Genomic DNA, 23,192 nt, shown 5'->3' with positions numbered 1-23,192 from the left:
AGTATTGTTGGCTTATTTTATTACACATTTTATATTCAGGAGCCCCCACTGATCAAGGACCACAGACAGGGAGGGGCTTGGGGGGTTTTAACACCCTCTTTTCTTTACATTGTTAAGTTTAAAAATTGCTAGTTTGATTACTTGGAATTTTTTCCCAATTTTTTTTGTTGCCATTGGAGTTTAGTCTGAGGATAGGGTGGTCAATAACTAACCTAACTATATGCTTTGGTTGAAAATACATTGCCAACTATACCAGATATTAACTGCCCACCTTTCCTGGGTGAACATGACGACAGATCTCCCAAGGTAACTAATAAGTACTAAAGGTAATGCACCTCATTTAGCGATGACGAAATTTTTGGATTGCAGAGGACCACACTATGCACAAATAAACTGTTCTGAATACTCAAATCCATTGAGTATCTCTTGTAGTAGAGATGCACACGCCAGACATAACTTTACGTGTAAATAAACCAAACTGATTGCCGGGTTGAAACTATGACAAAGGGCACCTTAAGCCTTCTTCAGGGATAGAGTTACAATGAAAGAAAAGTGGTACTAGTTGAAATATTGGCCCAAATAAAATTGCCCTTTGCTGTAGTGTCAGCCTGTAATTAGGTTGGCCTGATTGACACCTCTACCCCCAACCCACCCCTGAAATAAATTTTACAGTTCTGGTAGACACTTTCAAGCATGTGGGACATCAATGCATGTTTTTTATTGTTATTGGTTATTAAAATCTGAATTTCCAACATAATACTGCTGTCTTCAAAGTTTGGGAGAACATAACTTGCATCATATTAAGTTTGCTTGCACTGCTTTCACTTGCTCAATGTTTTAACAAGCTAACAAAATATGGAGCCTGATGCAGGTAACAAAACTAAAGATACTTTTTGGAAAACTTAGTGGCAGGGCGAAACTTGCTCTTTTGTTTTTGTTTCCAGTCTGAGTCATTTGTGGCTGAAATGCGTTGAATTCTATCTCCAAATAAATGCTGTTGTAAAAATAAACTTGCAGATTCCTGAATTTTCTTTGGTTTCTTTGTTTCCCTCGGTAAAACAAGAACTTTAATAGGTGGTGTTTCTTCAATATCTTCAGTTTCATCTTCTTGTTCGTCTTCACTTGAACTGTCAAATGTCAGATGATCTCCAGTGACAGTCGGTGTTACCACCATCTCGTCTGCCTGGGATTCTTGTTGCTTAGCAATTTGTTGTAACACCTCCACTGGTAGTCTGGAGTACTCTCTTGCTCTTTTCCTTTCCTTCTGCTCTTGCAGCCTTTCATTTCTCTCTATTCTCATCTGTTTTTCTTTTCGTTTAATATCAAGACGGACTTCTTTTTCCCGTATCCGCTCTCGAATGACACTTTCTTTACTGGCCTTCCATGATACATCCTCAGGAACATCATCATCTTCATCTTCCTCTACATCTTTATTTTCTTCAGGATTCTTGTCAATCACAGCAATTACACGATCCGAATCATCCTTTATATTTTCTTCCACATTAGTTATGTCTGTCTGATCTTGAACATGAATTTCACCCGCGTTCTCATCAACAAAGACGATTGACTGAGAATTCTCATCTACTAGTTTGCCCTCTCCTTGGCTTGATTTGTCTGTGCGTTTTGCATTTTTGTTTTTCTTTCCCATGCGTACGTTCGACTCTTCTTGGTCTTGTACATGAATTTCACTCGAGTTCTCATCCACAAAGACAATTGATGTAGAACTCTGATCCACTAGCTTGCTCTCTTTTTGGTTTGACTTGGTCCTACGAGTTGTATTTTTGGTTTTCTTTCGCATTTCGTCAAGTACAATGTTCTTCACTTCTCGTTCCAATGTAGTTTTCACGTGTTCTTTGTCAACAGGAATCTGGGTACAAGTTCCAAACATCCGGGACTTGGGCTGGGCTGTTAGCGTATCCGCTGGTCGTTCTTCATTGCATTACTGGCGCGGGTTGTTTTCGCCGTTTCCACAACAACTTTGAAGTAGCCGATTTATAAATTTTATGCTTAGAAAGATCGTGGAAGGAGGACCAAGGACGTATAAAAACAATTTAGTTCAGTCCTCTGTACACGTATTTGCGTGTGCTAAGAAATATATATAGCATTCTGTTCATTTTTGTCTTGTTTTCTGGAGGCATTGTTCGTGTTCAAAATGGAGGACATTGTGAGTGAGTTGAACTTCGATGAAGGTATTGCCATGCCAGTAGCGAATCTGGAGAATAAACAGTTGGAGAATGAGGTAAGATTCTGTCTTGAGTAATATAAAATAAATGAGAGTTGCAGAGAAATAAATATTTCTAACATTTCTCTGCCATCTTCAGGTTACAATGTAAGCTTAACTTACAAGCAGAAATGATGGCTGGGAAACTTCCCTCTGTAATGATCTGTAAAGCTAATAAAAGCAACTGTTGAGTTTTATAAAAGACAAATAATGCTAGCTAAGTAAAGCTACATAACTGTGGGTTTTATTATTTTTTTATATAAATTGTACCACTGCGCAATGCGAACACTGAAACATGCATCTTTCTCACAAACACGAAAATAAATACCACTAGGGTCTACCACCATATAGAGGTTGGGATTGTGGTTCCGGTTGGCAGGTTCCCAGGCACATTCTCATTGGACAAAACATGTCAAACAGTACAAAATCGGACGGCAGTTATTAGATGCTAACAGTCGTCCAATTTTTTTCAATAAGAAAAACAAGGAAGAACGTCACAGTTTTAAGTCTTAGTTGTTGTAATTCCATCACAGTTTAACAAAATCTAGTAAACTAGTTAGCTTGCATTTATTTGGCTGCAATCACACCATAACCTTCAGTGGCTGTTTTGATTTTTCCAATATAAAGCCCTTGTATTAGAAATTAATTGGTGCTGGTTACAAAAAATAAACACCCATTCCAGTTTGCTTGTATATCGGATGATAATACACAGTTGCCCTCAAAGCTTTGGCTCTTTCACCTTTTTTATTTGTTGGAGAATCTTCCAGCCTTGGGCACTATCCTTTGATATACCAGCTGCCTGAAGGGGTTTTAACTGACTAAATAGTTTTCTTAGTTACTGTATGTGTAAATTTATTATAACTGATTGTGATGGACTGAAAACTCATGTCATTTGTTGGACATAACTATATCACTTCCAGTCAAGTTCCCCAAAGGTTGTAAATCCTTATCATTGTTTATTTCTTTCCAAGGTATCTGATTCTCAGAAGAATATAACATCACATAAAGAACAGCTTGATGAACACTCAGATAGAATTTATGCTATGAGTGAGCATCTCAGAAATGTACAACAGGAACTACAACATACGCAGGTGAGTAGAAATGAAATGTCATCCTGTTATAAAATTATTGTAAGCTACATGTAAATATGACAATTATCATTCCTTTACTTGTACAATACTTTGCTTCTTTTGAACAGGATTTGCTTAATGCAAGGAAAAGAGAAATAGAGACTGAAAATCACATGAAACAGATTGGTATGTATTCAGGTGTTTTTGGACACTCTAAAACAGCTGAATAATAATGTTGGTATTGTTGTATCACATAGGAGGAAAAGAAGATTATTTATTTGATACCGTTGTTCTATTTTTAGCTCAACGAGAAGAAGGAAGACTCAATAATGAAGTTAGGAGAATAAACAATGAAATAAAAGACCTGACAGAGAAGAGGAATATCCTTGAGGTAAGGGAAATTACTCATTAGTTTTGTTAATACATGTACTTGTAAGCTGATTAAGCTGATTTGGAAATATGCCTTTTTATAAAATTAACATTATTGTTTTGCCCTTGATCCCTAATCAGTTCCTCTTTTTATTACCAGAACAACATTTTCAGAAACACCCAACGTCTGGAGGATCTAAAGAGCCAGATGAACTGGGACCAAAAGGCTTTAGAGGCATGGCTAGAGGAATCTGCTCGGAAAGATGAGGATGCACTGACACTCCAAAAGTACACCCGTTCAGATGAAGGCAAAGTGAAGGTAAGTATCCCTCAGTGTAAAATGTTGTTTTTTGCGTTACTGCACCTTTCAATAACATATGGACTCTGAACTTCAACCCCAGCTAATGATTTGCGTGTTTTACTGTTGTCAATCATAATTACAGTCTGTGACAACTGGCTAACCACAAAAATACAGAAAATGACAAAGTGGATTGAAATCCACCAATTACAGCACACAAACATGATCTTTTGACCCCTGATCCAAACCTTTTTGTTTTCAATGAGGTCCACTGCAGTGATTAATGGCAGCAAAAAGCATAACGGTTGGATGAATTATGAACTTCAGAGTCTGCATGTTATAAAGGCACAATAACTTAATTTCCCTTCGGAAAGTTCCCCACACATATTCATTCTTTTTTATGCCACAAAGGTACAAGAAGGGTTTACAATGAATGGTAAATTCAAGACATTGCAAGTTGGCAAGACTAGGATTCTTTTTTGCGAGCAGGAAATATCCTTAAGCTTGTGAAAGGAATTGAGACTATGCTCAAGATGGATTAACAATAAAGTAATTCAAAGACCACTCACCACCGTTTGAGGGTTCAGTAACTTTAAAGTGGCAATTTACCACTAGCAAATTATCTCAAACTCCCTCTTTTTGTTTGAGATTGTGTAAGTGTACTGTTTATGGATGTGACCAACAAATCTTGACAAGTTTGTAAGTAAACATATCATGATCATTTCTTGATGATTAGGAACTTACACTCAGAATGGAAAGAATGACGGATGATGCTGCAAAGAAGAGGAGGGAACTGGAGCATGAGTTAACTCTCACCATGACAGCTCAGGTCAGTTACATGAAGTCAACAACAGACTGGTTAACTTCATCCCAACCACACCCACCCAGTCTCTTTTGACCTTTTTATCTCTGGCCTTATTTTTAAAATTTACAAACATTTTACCAAAGTAACACAGATAATAAGAATACAGTCGACTCCCAATAACTCCAACCCTCGCTAACTCGAACCAATTTTCCTTTCCTTTCAGGTCATCTTCTATATAATTTTACCCTCGATAACCTGAACTTCCGATAACTCGAACCTTTTTCAATTTCCCTTGAAGGTTTGAGTTATCGGGAGTCAACTGTACATTGACACCTAGATGACAATGATGATGATGATAATGTTTATTAATTATTTGTTGAAACTACATATCAAAAGTTACTTTGGTGCAGCAGTAAGCCTGTATTTCACAGAACCCTTATGTTTGCTCCTTAAGATTGAATTAGACAAGACGGCTGAAGAGTTTCGTAAGGCACACAGCGAGAGACAAGAATTGTTACGACAATGGGAGAACACCATTGAACAGATGCAGAAGAGGGACAGAGAGATGGACCAACTGGCTGTGGTATGTCTTGACACTCAATGAATCATACTTGTCGTAAATCTAACCTGCAACTCGCAACATTGAAATCTATCACCCAAGGGTGGACTCCTATGTGAAAGTGACACCAAAACTTGAGGACATTTGGCACAGATTGTCTCCAAGCTACCCTGCTCTCTTTTGTTTGTGTGTCTCCAATTCAATTGTTCACTCTTGAGAGGTACAGTGCACTGCACCTACCAATTTCTGACAAAGTTCCTTCAGTTTTCTGCTACATCTTTGTGTTGTCAGTAAAGAGAAAGGAACACACTTGGACAAGTAATCAGGTCAAACTAAGCTCAATAATAATTTTGAGCTTAATTTGACCTGATTACTTAAATTATTAAACATTTTAGAGGAAGAATAAACCCCCTTCTGAGGAATTTGAACATTAGGATTTGCCTAGTAAAGATTTCAAATCTCTTGGAAAAAGTGAAGGCTTCTTTCAGTTGGTAAAAAGTAATGAGCAACAGGCAACCTTTTTAACAGTTGGTTTTCTTTGCACTCTTGTTGGTAGAAACTTGCTGAAGTAAAGCTTGAAGTGAGGGACAGAGAAGAACATGTGCAAGAAAAACAGGTGATTATATGTCCCTTGGTATCAGGGAGCTTGCTTAAAGGAATAATGTTTTGTTGCAAACTAATTTTTAAAAGATGCTGTTTTCTCAGGATTAGGATTACAGGCCAAGACAGTTATTTTGAACATTCTTAGCTCCACCTTGTAATTAAATGTACCAAAACATTAAGTTTTATTATGTGTTTCTTCTATGTATATTACAATGATTAATTGAAAATTTTTTTGGTCCAAAGAAGTAACCTTGTTTTCATTTTCTTGCTTCAAAAATATCAGAAATTTCTGGAGAGCGAACTTGCCAACAATCAAGAAAAGGAAAAGAAAGTTGGTGTAGCAGAAAGACAGGCAGCTAAACTACGACTTGAATACCAAGACTCAGAACAGATTCGCATTCAGTTCCAAGATGAGGTAAATCAAAATTCTACAGAAGACACGATTAGTGCTAACAGGCTGTACCCTCTACAGTTAAATTCCCTAGGCATGAGTTGGAGGGGGGAGGGGTGAAAAATTTATCAAATGGCCCACTTCTTGTCTACCCCCTCCTATACTTCTTTCCCCTCCCGCAGATGTGGTTGAAACTTGATTTTTTCATATCTTTTTCCAAGCTGGTATTGTTTAAGGCTATTGTTTAAAAGTAGTTCTGTTTTGAATCATAATGATTGACTATTGAATACTTATAAATATATAACTTAAGAAAATTTGTTTGGTCTGGAGTGAGCATGGTGTTTCCAGTTTGACAGACTGATTAAGTTTCATTTAACACTGTTATTTTGCCAGCTGGATACTCTGAAGTACACTGTGGATAGGACAGCAAAAGATCTGGACAGTGCCAGGCAAAAGTGGAACTTACTCAAGAAGGAAGTGGTTAACAGAACTGAAAAGTAAGCAGCTCTTGTGTTGTGTGTCAAATTTGTTTACTTTTGAATATTTTCAGTAAACTCCCACCGCAGCAGACACCTTCAGGGACAAGATTTAGTTTCTGCAATGATGCAAAGTCTGTAAATAAGCAAGGTGTCCAAAAGGTGGGAGTTGACTGTACATGATTGTATTTCTAGAGTTTGCATCATTCAATTTACTCACAGACAGAGGCTTGTTGTTTTCCTTATCTCGAACCCCTTGCTGGCTGGCAATGTGTAATCCAGACAAGGGTTTCTGTTCATAACCTACCCTTTGATGTGATCTAAAGCTAGTCACAATAAGAATATTAGATTGTTCGTAATTGCAGTATTGATTTGAAATCCTATTTGGTTCCTGTTAGGCTTGAGAGAGTCCAAAAGGAGAGAGATGATCTGCGACAACAGCTGAAAATTGTAACAGATGAAACTCTCAGTGCTGAAGAGAAGGCACAGAGAATGGATATGTTATTAAAGGAAGAAGAAGCTAGGATTTATGAAGTTGAAAAACACCTGGGTAGACTACGTGAAACACAAGTAAGGCTCATCTCTTGTTGGTAGCAAATTCCGAGGTCTTTGTAATATTGTAACTGATACATGAAGTTTGATCAAGATCATCTGATTTAACAGTCACATCTTATGATATTTCCTATTTTAGTTTAGAAAAACAGAAGAACTCCACCAGTGTAAAGTTTTGGAGACTAATACTGCTGCTGAAATTCAGGTGAGCTCCCTCCCCACTTCTGCTTTGTAAACTAAATTATATTATTAATTTTTAATATAATGCTGTGGTTGTATGAAACTGGTAGCAGCTTTTAGTTGATGATCTTTATCTTCATATCCTCTTTGTTTGTCATTTCTGTTGTGGTCACAAACTTGTATTTTAGTGTTAATGTCGAGTTGTTTGTCTATCCAGGGAGCTCGAGCTGCAAGCAGAAACTTGAGTAGCAAGCTTCACAAACTTGACCAGGAATCGCTCAAGCAACAAGAAATCATATATATGCAGGTTTGTTAAAAACGTTATTGTCAACAGGAAGTATGGCCTGTTTCATGTGTTTGGATAGTGGAAAGCAGTGTGAGGAAAAATTTGTGGGGGAACTCCCTTGCCATTTTTAGCACTACTTCCCACTGTCTGTCTGTGAACACCAGAAACAGACTTACACTGTATATTGCTTAAAATTTTATTATGTTACAAAAGTTTGCTTTATCAACAGAGCTGATGACTGAAGTAAATTGGCTGCTGTCAAGAGATTTGAATGCTGCCCAGGGAGTGCTGACGTTTCAAGTGTTAGCCCAATTCGTTCTGACAAAGTGCTAGCCCTTGAAATGTCAGCACTTGAATCTCTTTACAGTGGCCAAGTTACCTTAGTTATCAACTCTGTTGTTAAGCCAAACATTCGTTTCTACTCCCCATTGACGCAGTACTGCAGATTCTTTAGAAACTCACCCCCTTATCCTGTAGAAAAGTTAATATCAAAACTAAGCCAGCTTCATCAAAATGCTCATGCAATCTATTTTTGTTGTGTTTCACAGGATTTTCAGCTGCAGCAGTTAGAGCGCAGAATAAGCCGCATGCAGGGAGAGAGAAGCAATGAAGAGAAACTGCAGCTGGAGGCCAGGATTAAGGTAAAGCTACAAGTGTGTCATCTGTTCAGCCTGGAGTTTCTCAATAACACTTGATTTGTTGCCAGTTTTATAAAAATTACGTTTATGTGATTTTTCGATTAAGCTGTTGACATTAGAGACTTGTTAGCATAGCCATACTTTTAGTCCTGCCTTTGATTCTAAGTTACTTAATGAAAAATATTAAAGCTCTTTGTTTTAATTTTGCAGGAGTTGATGTCTCAAATGGAGGAGCATAACTCAACTCACACACTTCTCAGTGCTCAAATGAAGAACTTAAACGTGAGTTTCAGTTGATGCTTAGTTCTCTTGTAGATTTGTAAGCCTGAAGGAACTCCCTGTGTATAAATAAAGTTGTGTTTTCCTTTTGCATTGGATGACTGCATTTCAGCATACTCCAACCAGCTGTGTGAAGGGTGTTGTAGCTCCATACAGTCTTTTAGGCGTCAGTATTAATGTTGACATTTTGAGCATGATCACCGATTTTTTTCTAAACCACCGTGCTTCTTTTCCCCAGGATGACCTTCGACGTGCCAACCGAGATTTGAGCAAAGGGAAAGAAGAAATGAAAAATCTTACAAGCAAAATTGGTAAGTTTTGTTGTGGAACTTGAAGAAAACTTTTTCGTACCAATCTGTAAGCTCAATATCAAATTCTCCTAACGTCTGTGTGGCATTGTTTACACAATTCACCTTTGGAGAATTTGGTTTTAAATCTTATCAGACTTCCGTTACGTTTGGTCCTTTGTTTTAACAGCTTTTTTACTTGATAGCGTAGTAACTAAAATTTTAATCCGTTTTCTTTCACAGAGGAGTTGAATCTTCACAATGACAGTTCGGAGAGGGAAAGAAAGAAAGTTGTGGCTTTAAAACAGGTTTGTTTGTTTGTTTTTTGTTTTTAGGTTCTTTAACTTATGATTTCTAGATACAACTTTTCTTTTTAGAATTAAGCCACGCTAGCAGAAATAGGCAATCAACCAGCCTCTCATATGAGATCAGAACTAGTATCAGTTTTTTTTCTGAATTATACGCTCTTTGTTAGGTACAAAGCTTGTCTACTAAGTAAGTAACTTAAGTGGCGAATGCATAGTTTTTCTTATACAGCTGCATCGAAATTTTTAATTTTCTTTTTTATAGAACCTTATGGTGGATGAGAACATTTTGAAACTGGAGATCAAACGACTCCGAGAAACTCTCAGCAGTAAAGCAGACAACGTGCTCAATCTTGAGAAGAGAAAACTGCAGTTGGAGACGGTAAGTATTCTGATTTTTAAAAGCTTTCAAGTCATGCTTAACACTAATACATCTGTATTTTATAAAAATCACATTTTTTTAAGTTTTCACCCAAAGTCTTCTCCAAACGATCAAAACGCTTACGAACACGAAGACTTTTTAAAGGTGTCATCAAAAGAGGGGATTTTCGTAAACACGTCGTTTTAGTCTAAACGTGTAGAAACAGCAAACTTTGGAAGCGCTTGCGCCGTCTCTATCTGATCATTAAAATCAGGGCTTTGTGTGAAAATGCTTCAAATCGTTTAAAGGTGAGCCTTTTTAAAGGAAAACGCAGTGGTGTGGAAATAATGAAAATGATAACAAAATGGGTAAACGCTAGTGTTTATAAAAATGTCCGGATGCGTTTTCAGTCACTATTGAAAGTGCACTACTGTGAACAAAGTGTTTTTTTTATTTCTGGATGAAATCTCAAAGTGAAGTCTATTAATTCATCTAAATAAATGCAATACTTTTCTCTGTTGGCCTACGCAGATTTGCAGCAAATGTCTCAGATTTTGCAGCACTAAAATTTAAAAGGACTAACAGTTCCACTGACTCTGTTTTCCTGTTACAGGCAATGCAGCAGCGACGCCATGAAATTGACATCCACAAGGACATGCTGAAAGCCCAGATCAAGTCTGCTGAGGAGGAAAGACAAACAGTCAGGTATATTATACACTCTTGGCAGAAGCAGTAAAATGACTGGCGCCATTCTACTCGATTAGCAGCGTTACATATTAATGTGGCACCTGCCGAAGTTAAAGCAATCGTCGTAATCCATTTAAGCTTGACACCTCCAACCCTCCTCCTCATTCTGGCATCCAGTTTAGTATGGCACCCACAAACCCCACTGTGTTCTGTGGACAGGCTCTTAAGTGGAGCAATTCCTCACTAAAATGTGGAAGGGGAGAGAGGCGAAGGAGCCTGTAGACATCGCTTTCCTTTCGCCCTATTCCCTACTGAAGAGACCAAATAGCGCATGCCCCACATAACAGCTCTAAAGGAAGCTGGCGTGGATCTTTTGCTTCTGACTGCCATTTGTTTGTCGTTTCGTGTTTCCTCCTTTCTTGGTCGTTAATATGATGTTTGTTTGTTTACCTCACAGCTCCGAGCTTCATGAACGGATATCCAAGATCGATAAATTAAGGAAAAGGTATGTATCAGCTACAAACAAAAATAGAATGAATAAATCAACCTAGCATTACTCGAGCGAGAAGCGCACTCGAGCAAACGCTTCCAATCGCATAATCGCGTGGAAACTCTTTTCTCCTTTCTCGCGGCGTTTCCTCGTTTCCTTGCTTCTGTAACGCTTCTCATAGCCGTTAAGAGTGCTGTTTGTTCCTCCCTTTTTCATTCACAATAACTGTGTTTGCTTACAACAGATATGAAATTCTTATGATTTCCATGGCGCCTCCCGAGGGGGAGGAGGAGAGGTCTCAAGCTTATTATGTCATCAAGGCAGCTCAAGAGAAGGAAGAACTACAGCGAGGAGGCGATGAACTGGATGCTAAGATCAGGAAAGCAGAGAAGGAGATCAGGTGAGAGGGATCCCAATTCGTGTTTGTTTCATTTTTACAACAGAGAACAAAAGGGTTGGAGGGAGGCTGGATAATCGACAAATTGGAGATGATGTGCCATCCAATTCTCAGCCGATGTAACTTTGTCATTAGGGTCCTTAAGCATCTAAAAGATGTTAATGCTTTCAGATGACCTTCAAGTCAAACTTAAGACATCTACAGGTGTTTTTCAAACAATGCTAAAGAGCAAAATCGCGAAAGAAAAACGTGAAACTACCGCCGGGTTATTGTCAGACTGAAACGCCCAAAGTAATTAACTTATTGTTATAAGATCTCCGTTAATATGATCTTTCCTTATCCTCGCTTTCATTTACTGAGCTCAGTAGTTTTTCCTTTTGCACATCACCATCATCATTAAGATAGTCTAAATTTGGTGCGTACTTTATCTTTTCTAGGGCGTTGGAGAACACGTTGCGGTTGATGAACGGCCGCAATGAGAATTATAGGAAAAGCTTTAACAAGGTGGATGAGATGAGCGAGGAGTTTGACGAGAAACAACGCTTGGAAGATCAGACGCGTGCCGTGATGGATAAATATAAATACAAACGACGACAAATCCGTGAGCTACAGGAGGACCTGGGCTCCATGCAGAACACGCTGGACAGCTTGACCGCGGACGAACAAGCCTTAGTTGAAGTGATCACCGAGAAAGAAGCTAAGGCAACAAACTTACAGAAAGAACTGGACGAACAAAAAACTAAGAAGGACAGAGCTGCTCGGGAAGCCGCTAAAATAGCTCGTGCTGTGAGAAGCGCAAAGAAAAGTTCAGGGGAACTTCACGAGGAGAGAGATATGGATCTGAGAGAGCTCAGAGAGTTTAACACACGCACCATGAAACAGATGGGTGAGGTGCTGCATAATTACCCGGATCTTGGACCCAGTGTCCAGATTTACTTCAGCCAGGCCGGGCTACCTATGCCTCCGTCCCCAGGACCCGGGACTTCTCGGCCTACATCGACACGTAGCTCCAGGAGTTCGGGAACTCTATCATCCGCAAGGTGAGATGGGATGACATCGAATTGTCCTCGTATTAGATTCGCGTCGTTACTACGGATGTCGTAAAGTACTATACTTATTCAACTTACTGATTTGATATTTGATGGTTCCACAGGTCTGATATATCCACTGGTAGCCGCCGAGGTGTTGGCACAGTTGATATTGGAGCTTTGGCTCTTACTGGGGCTGCGAGCCCCACAGGAGCAGGGAGTCCCAAGCCAGGTGTGTGCGGAAATTTTATCTTGCGCTAGTTTTCTTCCCTACTCTGCCGTGCGCTACTTAAAACACGGCTAGTTTTGTGTCATGCGCTGTAGGCTGCTTGATTCTGCTGTTTATCTTTATGTTGCGCTCTACTTCTGAAGCAGAAGCCGCTCTTTTTTTCCATCCTGAAAGCTACGAGCAAGGATTAGACTACAACTTTTGGGTTCGTGTTTACATAACGCACAAATTAAAGAAAGACAAGAAAGACTTGCTTAGTTGGGGCTTTCTAACTATGTTTCTTGTTTACAGGTGTCTCTCCCACGGGCAGTGCTCGAGCAAAGAAACCAAGTTCCAGGTCTGGTTCCACAGCTGGCTCCAAGGCCTCCTCTCGAGCGAGCAGCGCGGCCAGTCGTCGAAGCACCGACCGACGTTAAATTGCGTATTTATTTACAACATTGACAACGTTCATTCAGTTTATTCTGTCATAACGATTGCGAGCCAATGATGTTTTTGTAAATATACTTCTTGTAAATAATCAGTTATTTCTAACGGTACAAATGCAGTAATGCTGTAAAGGTTGTTATTAATTGGTTGGAAAGGATCTCTATGTGTAATAAAGAGTGCAACTTTTAATGAGATTTTCAAATGCGAGAATCCGTTTGCTCGTAATTCAACTCAGTCCACTGTTTTCGTCAGGGAGGTTTCTAAACAACAAAATCGCCGTAAGCTACATACTACTCGCCTTGCACGCGTATTCCCGTGTAATTTTCCGATTGGATAAAAATAATCAGAAAGACTGCAGATTTTCTGAGAACTAAACTTGTTGTCCTTAAGTAAGTTCCAAGTTGTGTTCCAAGCTCCTAACGTTAACGTTGTGTTCGAGGCTTATGTCTTTTCTCATCCTGCACGGCTAGTCCAGCTCGTTTGCCAAAAACGTCTTTCTTATTTAGTGTTGTCAAGTTCAGCTACAGCCATAAATTTCCACTCTCAATGCGATCTTTGTTGTCCAGTACTTTGGCTTGATTCTCAGGTACATTGCTCGGATTGGGGGCTGAAGCTTGTTTGTTACTACAGTGTTCTTGTTGTTGTTAGCCGCAAATTCCTAAAGCAGATCATAAAAGAAATAAATTGGAAGAGGCTCTGCATTTCTGCCATCAATATACTTAATTATGAGGGCTTAGGGGTGAGGCCGTCCGAACTAGTTAAATCTGGATTTACATGAGTGAGCGTGTTTCCGTGTGTCAAGGGTGTAGAGGGAGGTAGCTCTCTTCCAACACCTTCGATCTATAGTTCTGAATAGTCTGCAGCAAAGGATAAATATTTGTGACCAATCTCGTCCTCAGGCTCTCCGGCCAGCGGTTAGTCACCAGGAGAGACTCTGGGGTACTGGAATTTTATTACCGCAGGATTGCAAGCTGTTACGTAGTCTGAAATGTCAGCCATCTCCTCTCCCTAACCCACAGGGGGCGCGGGAGAGAGAGAGTTGTGTCTGGCCTGTCAACACTTTATATTCGCCGCCGAAATGGAATATCTGTTTTCGCAAGTTCGACCAATAAGAAATGGTTATCTATTTCAATTAGGGAAGAACCAATCAAAAACTACCTACCATATTCGCAAAAGTACGTGACGTCAACGGACGACATTATAACGCTCGGAATTCAGACGTCTCCCTCTCCCGCGCCCCCTGTGGGTTAGGGAGAGGAGACGGCTGACATTTCAGACTAGCTGTTACGAGGCAGCCAATCAAAAAACTTAAATAAAATTCCAGTTTCACAGAGTCTCTCCTGGCGACTAGCCGCTGGCCAAAGAGCCTGAGGACCCTGGGTACGAGATTGATTTGTGACATTCACGATACAGTTTGCCCACAGCAATTCAAAGTAGATACAATAAAAGTCCACCTTTCGTGATCTAGGAAATCCTGCAATCTCGTAGTAGGACCACGTGACACCATCCAAGCTGTACAGAAGTTGGTAACGGTTAACATACCAATCATGGTTTGGATTGCCCTGGGTAGCCACGTCTGTGATGAGCTTGGAGAGAGGCTGGAAACTGATCTGTAGAAAGTCGTCAAATTTCTCGCCGTTGCTGACCCAAGACGTATTTGCATGTAATCGCGCGTCACTGGGTCGGAATGGGCTCAAACTTTCGGTGGCATTGAAGTTTTCGTCGGGCAGCTGATGGTTACCAAGACCCAAAGGAGAAGGACTGCAAACTGAAGAGTTCACTGTTACATGTATTATTATTATTATTATTATTATTATTATTATTATTATTATTATTATTATTATTATTATTATTATTATTATTATTATTATGTTGTTGATCATGCCATGGTCTGCAGGCGTGGCAGCTTCATAATACAGCGCCATAATGAGCTAAGAGATCTTGAGGTAGACATGCTCGGCAAGGTCTGCAATGATGTCGAGATTGAGCCCGTCCTCCAGGAACTCACGGGAGAGTCGCTTCCAAGCATGCCAGAGGTTTTTGGGAAAGACAAAGGTCAGCGTTCTTTGATGTACGGGTATGTTACCCCAACGCTGATTCTTATAGAGACCTGGACCTCAAGCAGATATACAAGCAGCACGAGAACGACAAGAAGAGATTGTATACGCAAAGAGTGATGGACGTGGAACAGGGAACATTTACACCATTAGTCTTTACAACAACAGGCGGCATGGGAGAGGAGTGCAAGAGATACCATGACAGGCTGGCAGAGCTAGTCGCAGCGAAGAAAGGAGAGAACTATGCCACCACTGTCTCTTGGATACGTTCTAAAGTATCCTTTGCAATCCTTAGGTCCGCTTTACTCTGTCTAAGAGGGTCAAGAACAGTGAGAAGAGTAATTTGGAAGCAACGTTCGAGACGCAGACTTCGAATTAGATAGATGCCTCGCCAAAATGTCCTATGATTTTTATACATACTTTTTCTTGTTTCTTTTTTTTATGATATAGTTTGATGGGTTTTTTTTAGGTAAAAATCAATGAATAATAATAATATTGTTGTAATTCGATGAGATTTTTTCCCCTTTTCTTCAAAAAAAAAAAATGTGCTTAAAATAGTCTTTTTTTTTACCGAAAAGAATTGTAAATAAGTTTTAATAGCTACTTTTAACCTGTAAATAACATTTTATTTGGAATATTTTAAAAAAGAGATTTTTTTTATATTATTATTATTATTATTATTATTATTATTATTATTATTATTATTATTATTATTATTATTATTAACATAATTGGGAATCTAAGGACCAAAACATTAATTAAAAACTATTATTCTGACCAATCATATGACAAACGCACGTGACGAAGTAATTGTTCGATTCTGTAGCCTCCTACGAAGGTTATTCCCATTTTGAACAAGCGCGAGGCAGCATAGGAAGGTAAAAGACGTTCTTCCCATCTTCCTTTTCGTGATATTTCCTATCTTAATGGTTGAGAAAGTGTCACGTGAGGTTGATATTTCATTTAGGCCCTCTCATTTCTTACCTTCGCATGTTTCTCCTGTGTACTCATCGCTACAGGAACATTCAAACCCAGGCCCCCGACTAAGAATCTTGCACGTTCCATTATTTTTACAAGGAGAAGCTTGACAAAAGTCATGAGGTGCTTTCAATTTATCAAAGTAAACCGCATCGGGCCTGCGTAGAAAGTCTCCTGAATCTGTCGATCGTGTAGCGTTATTAAGCTCGCAAGTCATGGTGGGAATGACGTAGTTGAAGCTGTAGCAAAGTGGATCAGCGTCACATCTTGCGGCGCAGCTTTCCATGCGTGTCCCGGATGTGAGCTTGTACGTATGATGGAAGAGGGCGTGGTCAGCGACTGATTCGATTGAAAGACAGTTGATTGAAGCTGTGACTCCCTTAAAACGACACAGTAAGGCAAGGATTATGACAACCTTCGTTGACATGTTGATCTGTATAGCTAAAAGAGTAAATGGATAAGTTGCCAGTTTCCGTTTTTCAGAGAGAGACATATTTCCTGCGCACCGCAACAAGACAGAGAGACTTAGCCACTAAACGCGCGGAAATGTCGCCCGGCAAAATCAGTATTGGCTTGCGTTTTCTGTCTTATCATGTCCCAATTGCAAATGGCGAAGCGTTTATCCATTTAAGAGTCTGTTGAGTGATTACGAAAGATCAACAAGCGCATTGGGCGACCTTTTTATCGCCAAAAAGGAATTCCACTGTGGAGGCTAACTAAATCTTTGGTATGAAATCACTAACTTCAGAAGATTAACATGCCTTTTTTAGGCCATGTCCACACGTATCCGGAAATTTTTTTTCCCGCAAATATTTTTTTGCGGATGCGAAAATTTTCGCGTCCACACGCAGCGTATTCGAATCGTTTTCAGCCATCCACACGTATCCGAATTTTCTGATTTGCTTTAGTTCTCAGTTCTAAAACTCTCTCTCCATTCTTCTTCGAGCGTTGTGCCACTGATAAAATTCCCCCACTATGCGCTTGTCCTTCTTGGTCGAATCCAGAATAACAATCTCAAAACATCCTGTCGATCTCTAATGTATTGGTTGTGTAAATTTATCACAGCTGCATTTATCTGAACGCATGATATCAAACTAGAAATCAGAGCAAGAAGCTACAACCCGGCTTGCTGTACGCCATGTTTGTTTATAATGCTCGCCGTGAAGACTGGATCCAAGAGAATGACGAAAGCGTATTCAAAAATTTCCGGATACGACCGTCCACACGTATACGTATTCGTATCGGATAAAAAAATTTCCACTCTGGAGAGCGTTTTCAAAAATTTCCGGATACGGCCGGAAAATACGCTGGATACGTGTGGACGCAAGCCGTATTCGTTAAAAAAACTTTGCGTTTTCACAAATTTCCGGATACGTGTGGCCGGACGACGCCTTAATCACCAAGACCTTCGTTCCTCAATTTTATTGGCCTGAAAGCAAATCAAATGTTCAGAATTTATTTAGCTAACTTAACTCAATGATGAAACATATATTCATCCCAACTGTTTTGGACTTTTATTTATCTGCTGTTAAAATGAATAACCAATGAGATTTTTTTATGTCTAAAGAACTTTCAACTTCAAATTAACTGAAATGAAATGTTTGTTTTACAGAAGTTCGCACACTCTAACATACAACCGATTTATTCACGTGGGAATAGTGAAACTAAACCTTAAAATTTTTGGTAATTGTTTAAATTCGTTTGTTATTTTTCGTTCGATTGTTCCCTCCTTTTCCAGTTTTAAAAATGAACACAGTAGAAACAATTTCTTTCGATTCTCGAGACTTACCTCTCAACCTTGATTTGACACTCAACTCTCAAATTCGAAGTAAGATTGTAGCCGGTTTACACCAGGCCAACGCGATTTGAAATCTTTTGAGTGAAACCATCTGTATACCAAAGCTTTAAGTTTACGCAGGTGTACTGTTCTTATACAATTCACACGCATCAGTAATGAACATCGTGAAGTGTCTTATCGGTTAAGTTCTCACTGTTGGAAGAAAGCTGTTATCGAAATCAGAAAATTGTCGGTCGATTATCCTTTGTATCTTGTTGGCTGTTTGAAATCTGTGTCGTTTTCTTTTGTGTTGAGTCCTAAAAACGGATACAGTTGCTTCAGCCTTTGTGTTAAACATGGAGGTGTTTTGCAGTCTACTTCACACCCCTTGGATCTCAAAAAAACTGAACAAAACATAAGACAAAGGTAATTCAAATAAACAGATTAACACATTCTAGTTTTCAGTTGATTAAAAAAGTCACTTTTAACAAAACAGTTAAAAAACGCTTCAAATAAACAAAGCACATAGAAATCAGTTTTCTCGTTTAAATAGTTAAGCTTGTCCTTACCTCAACTGTAGTGCTGAATTCTATCTCTACTCGACTGTTCTAGGATTCATAGCGAGGGCTGATTCTGGTCTCTCTTATTTGTAATTTTATCAATTATCAGGTGTTAAGGTAGAAGCTTAATTGAATTCAGAAATATAGAGTTTCTAATGACTGCACAGAAGAATCAAAACCAGTTTTTTTGCTTCTGAAACCCTGAAGTGAGTGTCGAATCAGTCGGAAGAAACAAACACGCAAAAGATAGCCCTCCTTTTTTGGATTTAACTAGACGTACAAGATGGCCAACACCAGGTAGATTAATTGACATTCAACCGTTAATTCCCGTATCGCCTTTTTCTTTCCCCTCTTCTCAGTCTTCTACGTATAAGGTAGTTTTATTAAGGAGGAGTAATACTAAGATTTCCCATAATAATAATAATAATAATAATAATAATAATAATAATAATAATAATAATAATAATAATAATAATAATTTTTATTTGACGTCCTGCCCCAGTCCTTGCGCAGAAAGTACACTGCTGGCGTGGCTACCAATTTACTGCCAGGCTTGGCACCTAAGCACAAGTTACACGAGAAAAGTGGTGGCGGCGGATTGTGATTAAAAGATGGGTTTGGGTGAAGAAAAAGCCCTTTTAGGCGAAGAAATTGTCCACGATCAGGTAAAAAACGTATTGTTTTACAGTCTGTTACTATACCAGATTTCAATTATGTGTAAAACTATGGCACGCGAAACCATTAAGGCTGGGATGATTGTCAGAAATGTTCAGTCAAGCGACCGGCGTCCGTCAATATTATATAATCTTGATCATCAACAAGTTAAGTACAGGATAGAGCAACAAGTGCTTCACAATGTCTTATTCCATTTAATGTCGATGGCCAGAAAACAACAATTAGTGTATTTTATTTTGTTGCTGTGTCAGAATTTGTAAGTTAAAGCTTGTATCTTTAGTTTAATTAATTAGTTTAGGATCAATATCACTCACTTTAACAGGTTTTATTTGCCTTTATGAGGAGATGCAGCATTTGTTAATATGTTGTGGCAGTTCCAGAAGTGGAAAATTGAGAATATGGATTTGACGCACTGATTGTCTATTTAAACTAGGAAAAAACTGCTACTGGGAAATAATTTTTGACAAAACCAGCATTGCAAAAGGAAACAATTGAGTTGGTAAATGGGATTTTATCTCCCCTTTAGCTCTGTGTACCCTTTTTTCAAAGGTGCTTTGACAGAACTTTGTTGTAACACTTTAAAAAGTCAAAAAGCCAAAATAAATATTCAAGCTTATATCAAAAGAAACCTACTAAAAATATCAAAATTGGATGATGCAACAGAGTTCCTTGGTAGTCACGATGCAGATTGCAGCACTCTGGAGACACAACAGAGAAAAGGAAAGATAAGATAGAGCTCAGTGATGGAGAATTATTTAAATACTATCATTTTCAAGCAAATTTGAGGGGTAATAGTTTGCTTAATGTTCATTCAAATTCAAATTTTAGTTGGCAAAACAAACCATGTTTCAAACCCAGTTACTTGACTGTTTTACAAAATTTTAGTCAAATTAACCATAGATAGAAAACTTTCTTTTTTTTTTTTTTAATTTTGAACTAAAAGCTTGTTTCTTTGTCTGTTGTAGATTGATGATTCTGACCCTGAAGACGAGGGTGAAGAAGAGGAGGCCCCTGGTGATGTCGGAGGTGATGATGAGGACGAGGAGGATGAGGAGGAACTGGAAGATCCTGCGGATAAAGTGCGAGATGCATGTGCTGAGAAGCCAGAATGTGTCAAATTGTTTCAGGAATTGGAAACATGTAATCAGCGAGTTAACAGCAGAACAAAGACGGAAGAAATATGTGTCCAGGAGTTGTTTGATTTCTTAGAGTGCCGTGATAAATGTGTAAGTAGTGTGTGATGGTTGGTTTAATTTTACCAGTTTAATTTTTCTCTTCCTGTGTCTGAGATTCATCACTACAATCTAGAACAAGGGGCATTGAATTCTTCTCCCCTCCCTGCTTCCTCTCCAATATTAACAAACAATGCATCTGTGGTACATCAGACTGAGATTCCCATTTCTGACCAAAACAGCTCTGAAACCCTTCTTTTGGTTTGACATATACTAGATATGGCTTACATGGTACGGAAGTACAAGGTACAGCGTTTTATTTTACATATACACTCGATTGCAAAAACGTTGACACTTAAAAAGCATAAACCGTGAATGATGAGACCCAGTGGCTTTATGGGTATAAGTGTACTAAATTTATTTGCATAATATTCTATTCTCGTGCCATGGTTGATGACCAAAATTAGTTGCACATGGTGAATGAAGGAAACTGTCCAAGCTTTTGTTAAAGTGTCCAAGTTGGCCAACAAGGGCCAATTTGAGTGATATACAATTCGCGATTTGCCTAAGTTCAAATCAGTCAATGAACTTAAGCAATAATTTGTAGAAAATTATTCGGAATGATTAAGTCGTCACTGTATTTTTTATATGGTAAATTATTGATTATGGAAATGAGGTTATTGTTTAAACACTAATTACAATTCCGTTGGGTCTCATCGTTCACGGTTTATGCTTTTTAGGTGTCAACGTTTTTGCAATCGAGTGTATTCAAAAGTGATTTCTTTTAGAATATATATTTATTGTTGAATTTTCTCCTCCTTTTTGCAGGTTGCACATAATTTGTTTCATAAATTGAAGTGAAGGATGTTTTGCTCAAGTATCTTTGAAGTTTGGGAGGTTGCCTTGTTGATGTACTAAACTTGTTATTCCAGCTTGATTGTAAAGATATTGAACATACTGGGAATGCTTGTTAATGTTTCTCTTTTGATCTTTTTGTGAAACACCATCTATTTTAATGCAAGGAATGACGGAGTACTGTCTGGACAGTAATTTGCTTGTTAAATAAAGCATTTTTATTTTAAATCCATTCCAGTGTCATGCTTATTGTGTTAAAAGGATTTTGAAGTCTTACTCATGAGGCATCTGACTACAGGGTCCAGTAACCTTCAAACATCTCTTGTTGGTGACTACTTTATACAGTAAGATTTACCAGAGATATTTGATGTTTTCCATTTCCATGTCCTTTGATCTTTTGTCATTTATTGTATGACTCCTTTCAAATTATTTGAAAATGGTGATGATGTGTGCAACAAATTTTCAATACTGCACGAGGCCTTCTTAGCCTGAGTGCAGTATTGAAAATTTCGAGTTCATTATACAGTCAGCAAGTGCGTGTATTTGTAAACAAAACACTAACTAACAGTCTCTAACCCTTTTAATATACGATCTGCGTTCACTGCACGCAATACACGTTAAAGGGAAAACATAAAACATAAAATGATAACAATTATTATGACAAGACAATTTTAATAAATAAAAAATCCGTGTATTTCAATAATAAACAAATTACAATTCACAAATACCCTGTACACAAGTCACTGATGATTTGAGGGATTTCCTCTTCTCCAACCTGTGCAAACCTCGAAGCCATTTGCAATAACGCCAATTTTCATGAGTTATCGCCAACACTGCACTTTTTGAATGTGGTGTCATGACGTAAATGAAAATCATGTGATCGATTTTAACCAATGGGCGCACGCATATTTGATAGAGAACTCAGATCGTTATTAAGTGCAAATAAGAACATTCAAGATGGTGAGCATTCCAAGTTGTTTCATGGTTAACAAGGTAGGGCATTTTGAACAGAACTGTTTCTTGTACAATCAAATAGCAATCCTCTGGACTGTGTGATTTGACCTAAACTGGGCAAATGTTTATTTATTTTATAGAAAAGTAGTGGCTTTCAAGTCGGTGGTTAAAAAAACAAAATTTTGTTGGGCTTGCAGTTGCTAAACTTTAAAAATGCCATCTTTTCCTAGGATTCAGCCAAGTTTTTGTCAAAAGTTAAAACATAGTGGTAATCCCAATCACGTAAATTTAAAAAATAATGGTGGTTTTCAATGGTTCAAAAAGGTATTTGACTTCACTTTGATTGACATCTGTTCATTTTGATTTGTCTTTCTTTTTAAGTGTAGTCAAATTGTTTTGTACATCTCTCCCTTACCAAACAACTGAAAGTTGAGCCAGTAATCAAATTTAGTCCAGTGACATTTGTAGTTGGGTAGAAACTATGGGATTTAATACCTTTTAGAAAGTATATCTTGTTGCTTGTAAAGGGTATCCCTTACCTGGTTCTCTCAGTGAGTACTGCAATATGAATCATGTAAAATGAGAGTAAAGACAAACCAATTCAAGACCAGAACAAGACCAAAATGTAATATGTCACTCATGTAAGACAGAAACAGAAGACAAAACTTAGCCTGCATAGCTGGTGATATCATCAACGCCTGATTGTAAACTGAAGATAAACTCACTTCCCATTCATCTTACAGCTCCATTACTCAAATTTCACCGCTTGGTGTGCAAACAATCTCACTAGGTTCATAAAACATACCAGTATTTGAGAAAGAAAGTGAAGTGCAGCTAGCTTGCAATACCTCTGAAGTTGGCTGAATTTGAATTTTTTCCATGAGAAATATCTTAAAACCCTGTTTTGCCTTCTTATGATAAAGAATTGGAACTAAAATGTGATTCCTTCTACCAAAATCACTTGTCTTCAAAAGATGTTTTCTTCAAAATGAGAATTGTCCCTCTTATTCTAAATTCTCAGAAAAAGGTTTTTTTTTGCAAATGGCAATAGGATTGACTTTTCAAAAAATATTTTATCTTTTACAAAATTTTTATATTGGTCTTAAAGTAAAACTTCAATTTTAGTAGAAAGAAAGCAACAAACATAGCTTTTTTCTGTAGGTAGGGATAAAAATAACTTACTTTTCTTTAGAGAACCCCTCCCCCCTAAAAAAAATTAGTGCCGTT

At 38.3% G+C, this 23,192-nt stretch overlaps 4 protein-coding genes across 4 annotated transcripts; 2 read left to right on the top strand and 2 right to left on the bottom strand.

The window, feature by feature from the left end:
* Positions 1-719: 719 nt before the first annotated feature.
* Positions 720-1,875, bottom strand: LOC146449666 (uncharacterized). Its single transcript, XM_085101693.1, has one exon. It carries the CDS (start codon positions 1,796-1,798, stop codon positions 881-883), a length of 918 nt encoding a protein of 305 aa, XP_084957819.1. The 5' UTR covers positions 1,799-1,875; the 3' UTR covers positions 720-880.
* Positions 1,876-1,934: 59 nt separating this feature from the next.
* On the top strand, positions 1,935-13,131 carry LOC146449665 (coiled-coil domain-containing protein 39-like). The gene is made up of 24 exons (XM_085101690.1): positions 1,935-2,239; positions 3,193-3,312; positions 3,420-3,477; positions 3,594-3,682; positions 3,821-3,979; positions 4,695-4,787; positions 5,218-5,346; positions 5,879-5,938; positions 6,209-6,340; positions 6,710-6,813; positions 7,191-7,362; positions 7,484-7,549; positions 7,742-7,831; positions 8,359-8,451; positions 8,659-8,730; positions 8,966-9,038; positions 9,258-9,322; positions 9,585-9,701; positions 10,294-10,385; positions 10,825-10,872; positions 11,102-11,257; positions 11,692-12,294; positions 12,408-12,514; positions 12,803-13,131. Exons 1-24 carry the CDS (start codon positions 2,153-2,155, stop codon positions 12,925-12,927), a joined length of 2,910 nt encoding a protein of 969 aa, XP_084957816.1. The 5' UTR covers positions 1,935-2,152; the 3' UTR covers positions 12,928-13,131.
* Positions 13,132-13,261: 130 nt separating this feature from the next.
* LOC146449664 (neuropilin-2-like) lies at positions 13,262-16,355 on the bottom strand. Its single transcript, XM_085101694.1, has 3 exons — positions 15,979-16,355; positions 14,392-14,705; positions 13,262-13,595 (listed from the first exon to the last, which is right to left on the bottom strand). Exons 1-3 carry the CDS (start codon positions 16,256-16,258, stop codon positions 13,455-13,457), a joined length of 735 nt encoding a protein of 244 aa, XP_084957820.1. The 5' UTR covers positions 16,259-16,355; the 3' UTR covers positions 13,262-13,454.
* Positions 16,356-18,836: 2,481 nt separating this feature from the next.
* Positions 18,837-21,243, top strand: LOC146449663 (cytochrome b-c1 complex subunit 6, mitochondrial-like). The gene is made up of 3 exons (XM_085101935.1): positions 18,837-18,974; positions 19,950-20,210; positions 20,985-21,243. Exons 1-3 carry the CDS (start codon positions 18,921-18,923, stop codon positions 21,015-21,017), a joined length of 348 nt encoding a protein of 115 aa, XP_084958061.1. The 5' UTR covers positions 18,837-18,920; the 3' UTR covers positions 21,018-21,243.
* The last annotated feature ends 1,949 nt before the right edge of the window (positions 21,244-23,192 follow it).

Source organism: Pavona decussata, unplaced genomic scaffold (genome assembly GCF_977016875.1).
Source record: "Pavona decussata unplaced genomic scaffold, jaPavDecu1.1 SCAFFOLD_602, whole genome shotgun sequence".
NCBI classification, from domain to species: domain Eukaryota; kingdom Metazoa; phylum Cnidaria; class Anthozoa; order Scleractinia; family Agariciidae; genus Pavona; species Pavona decussata.
The sequence above is the reverse complement of the archived record's forward strand: the minus strand, read 5'-3'. Positions and strand labels throughout refer to the sequence as shown.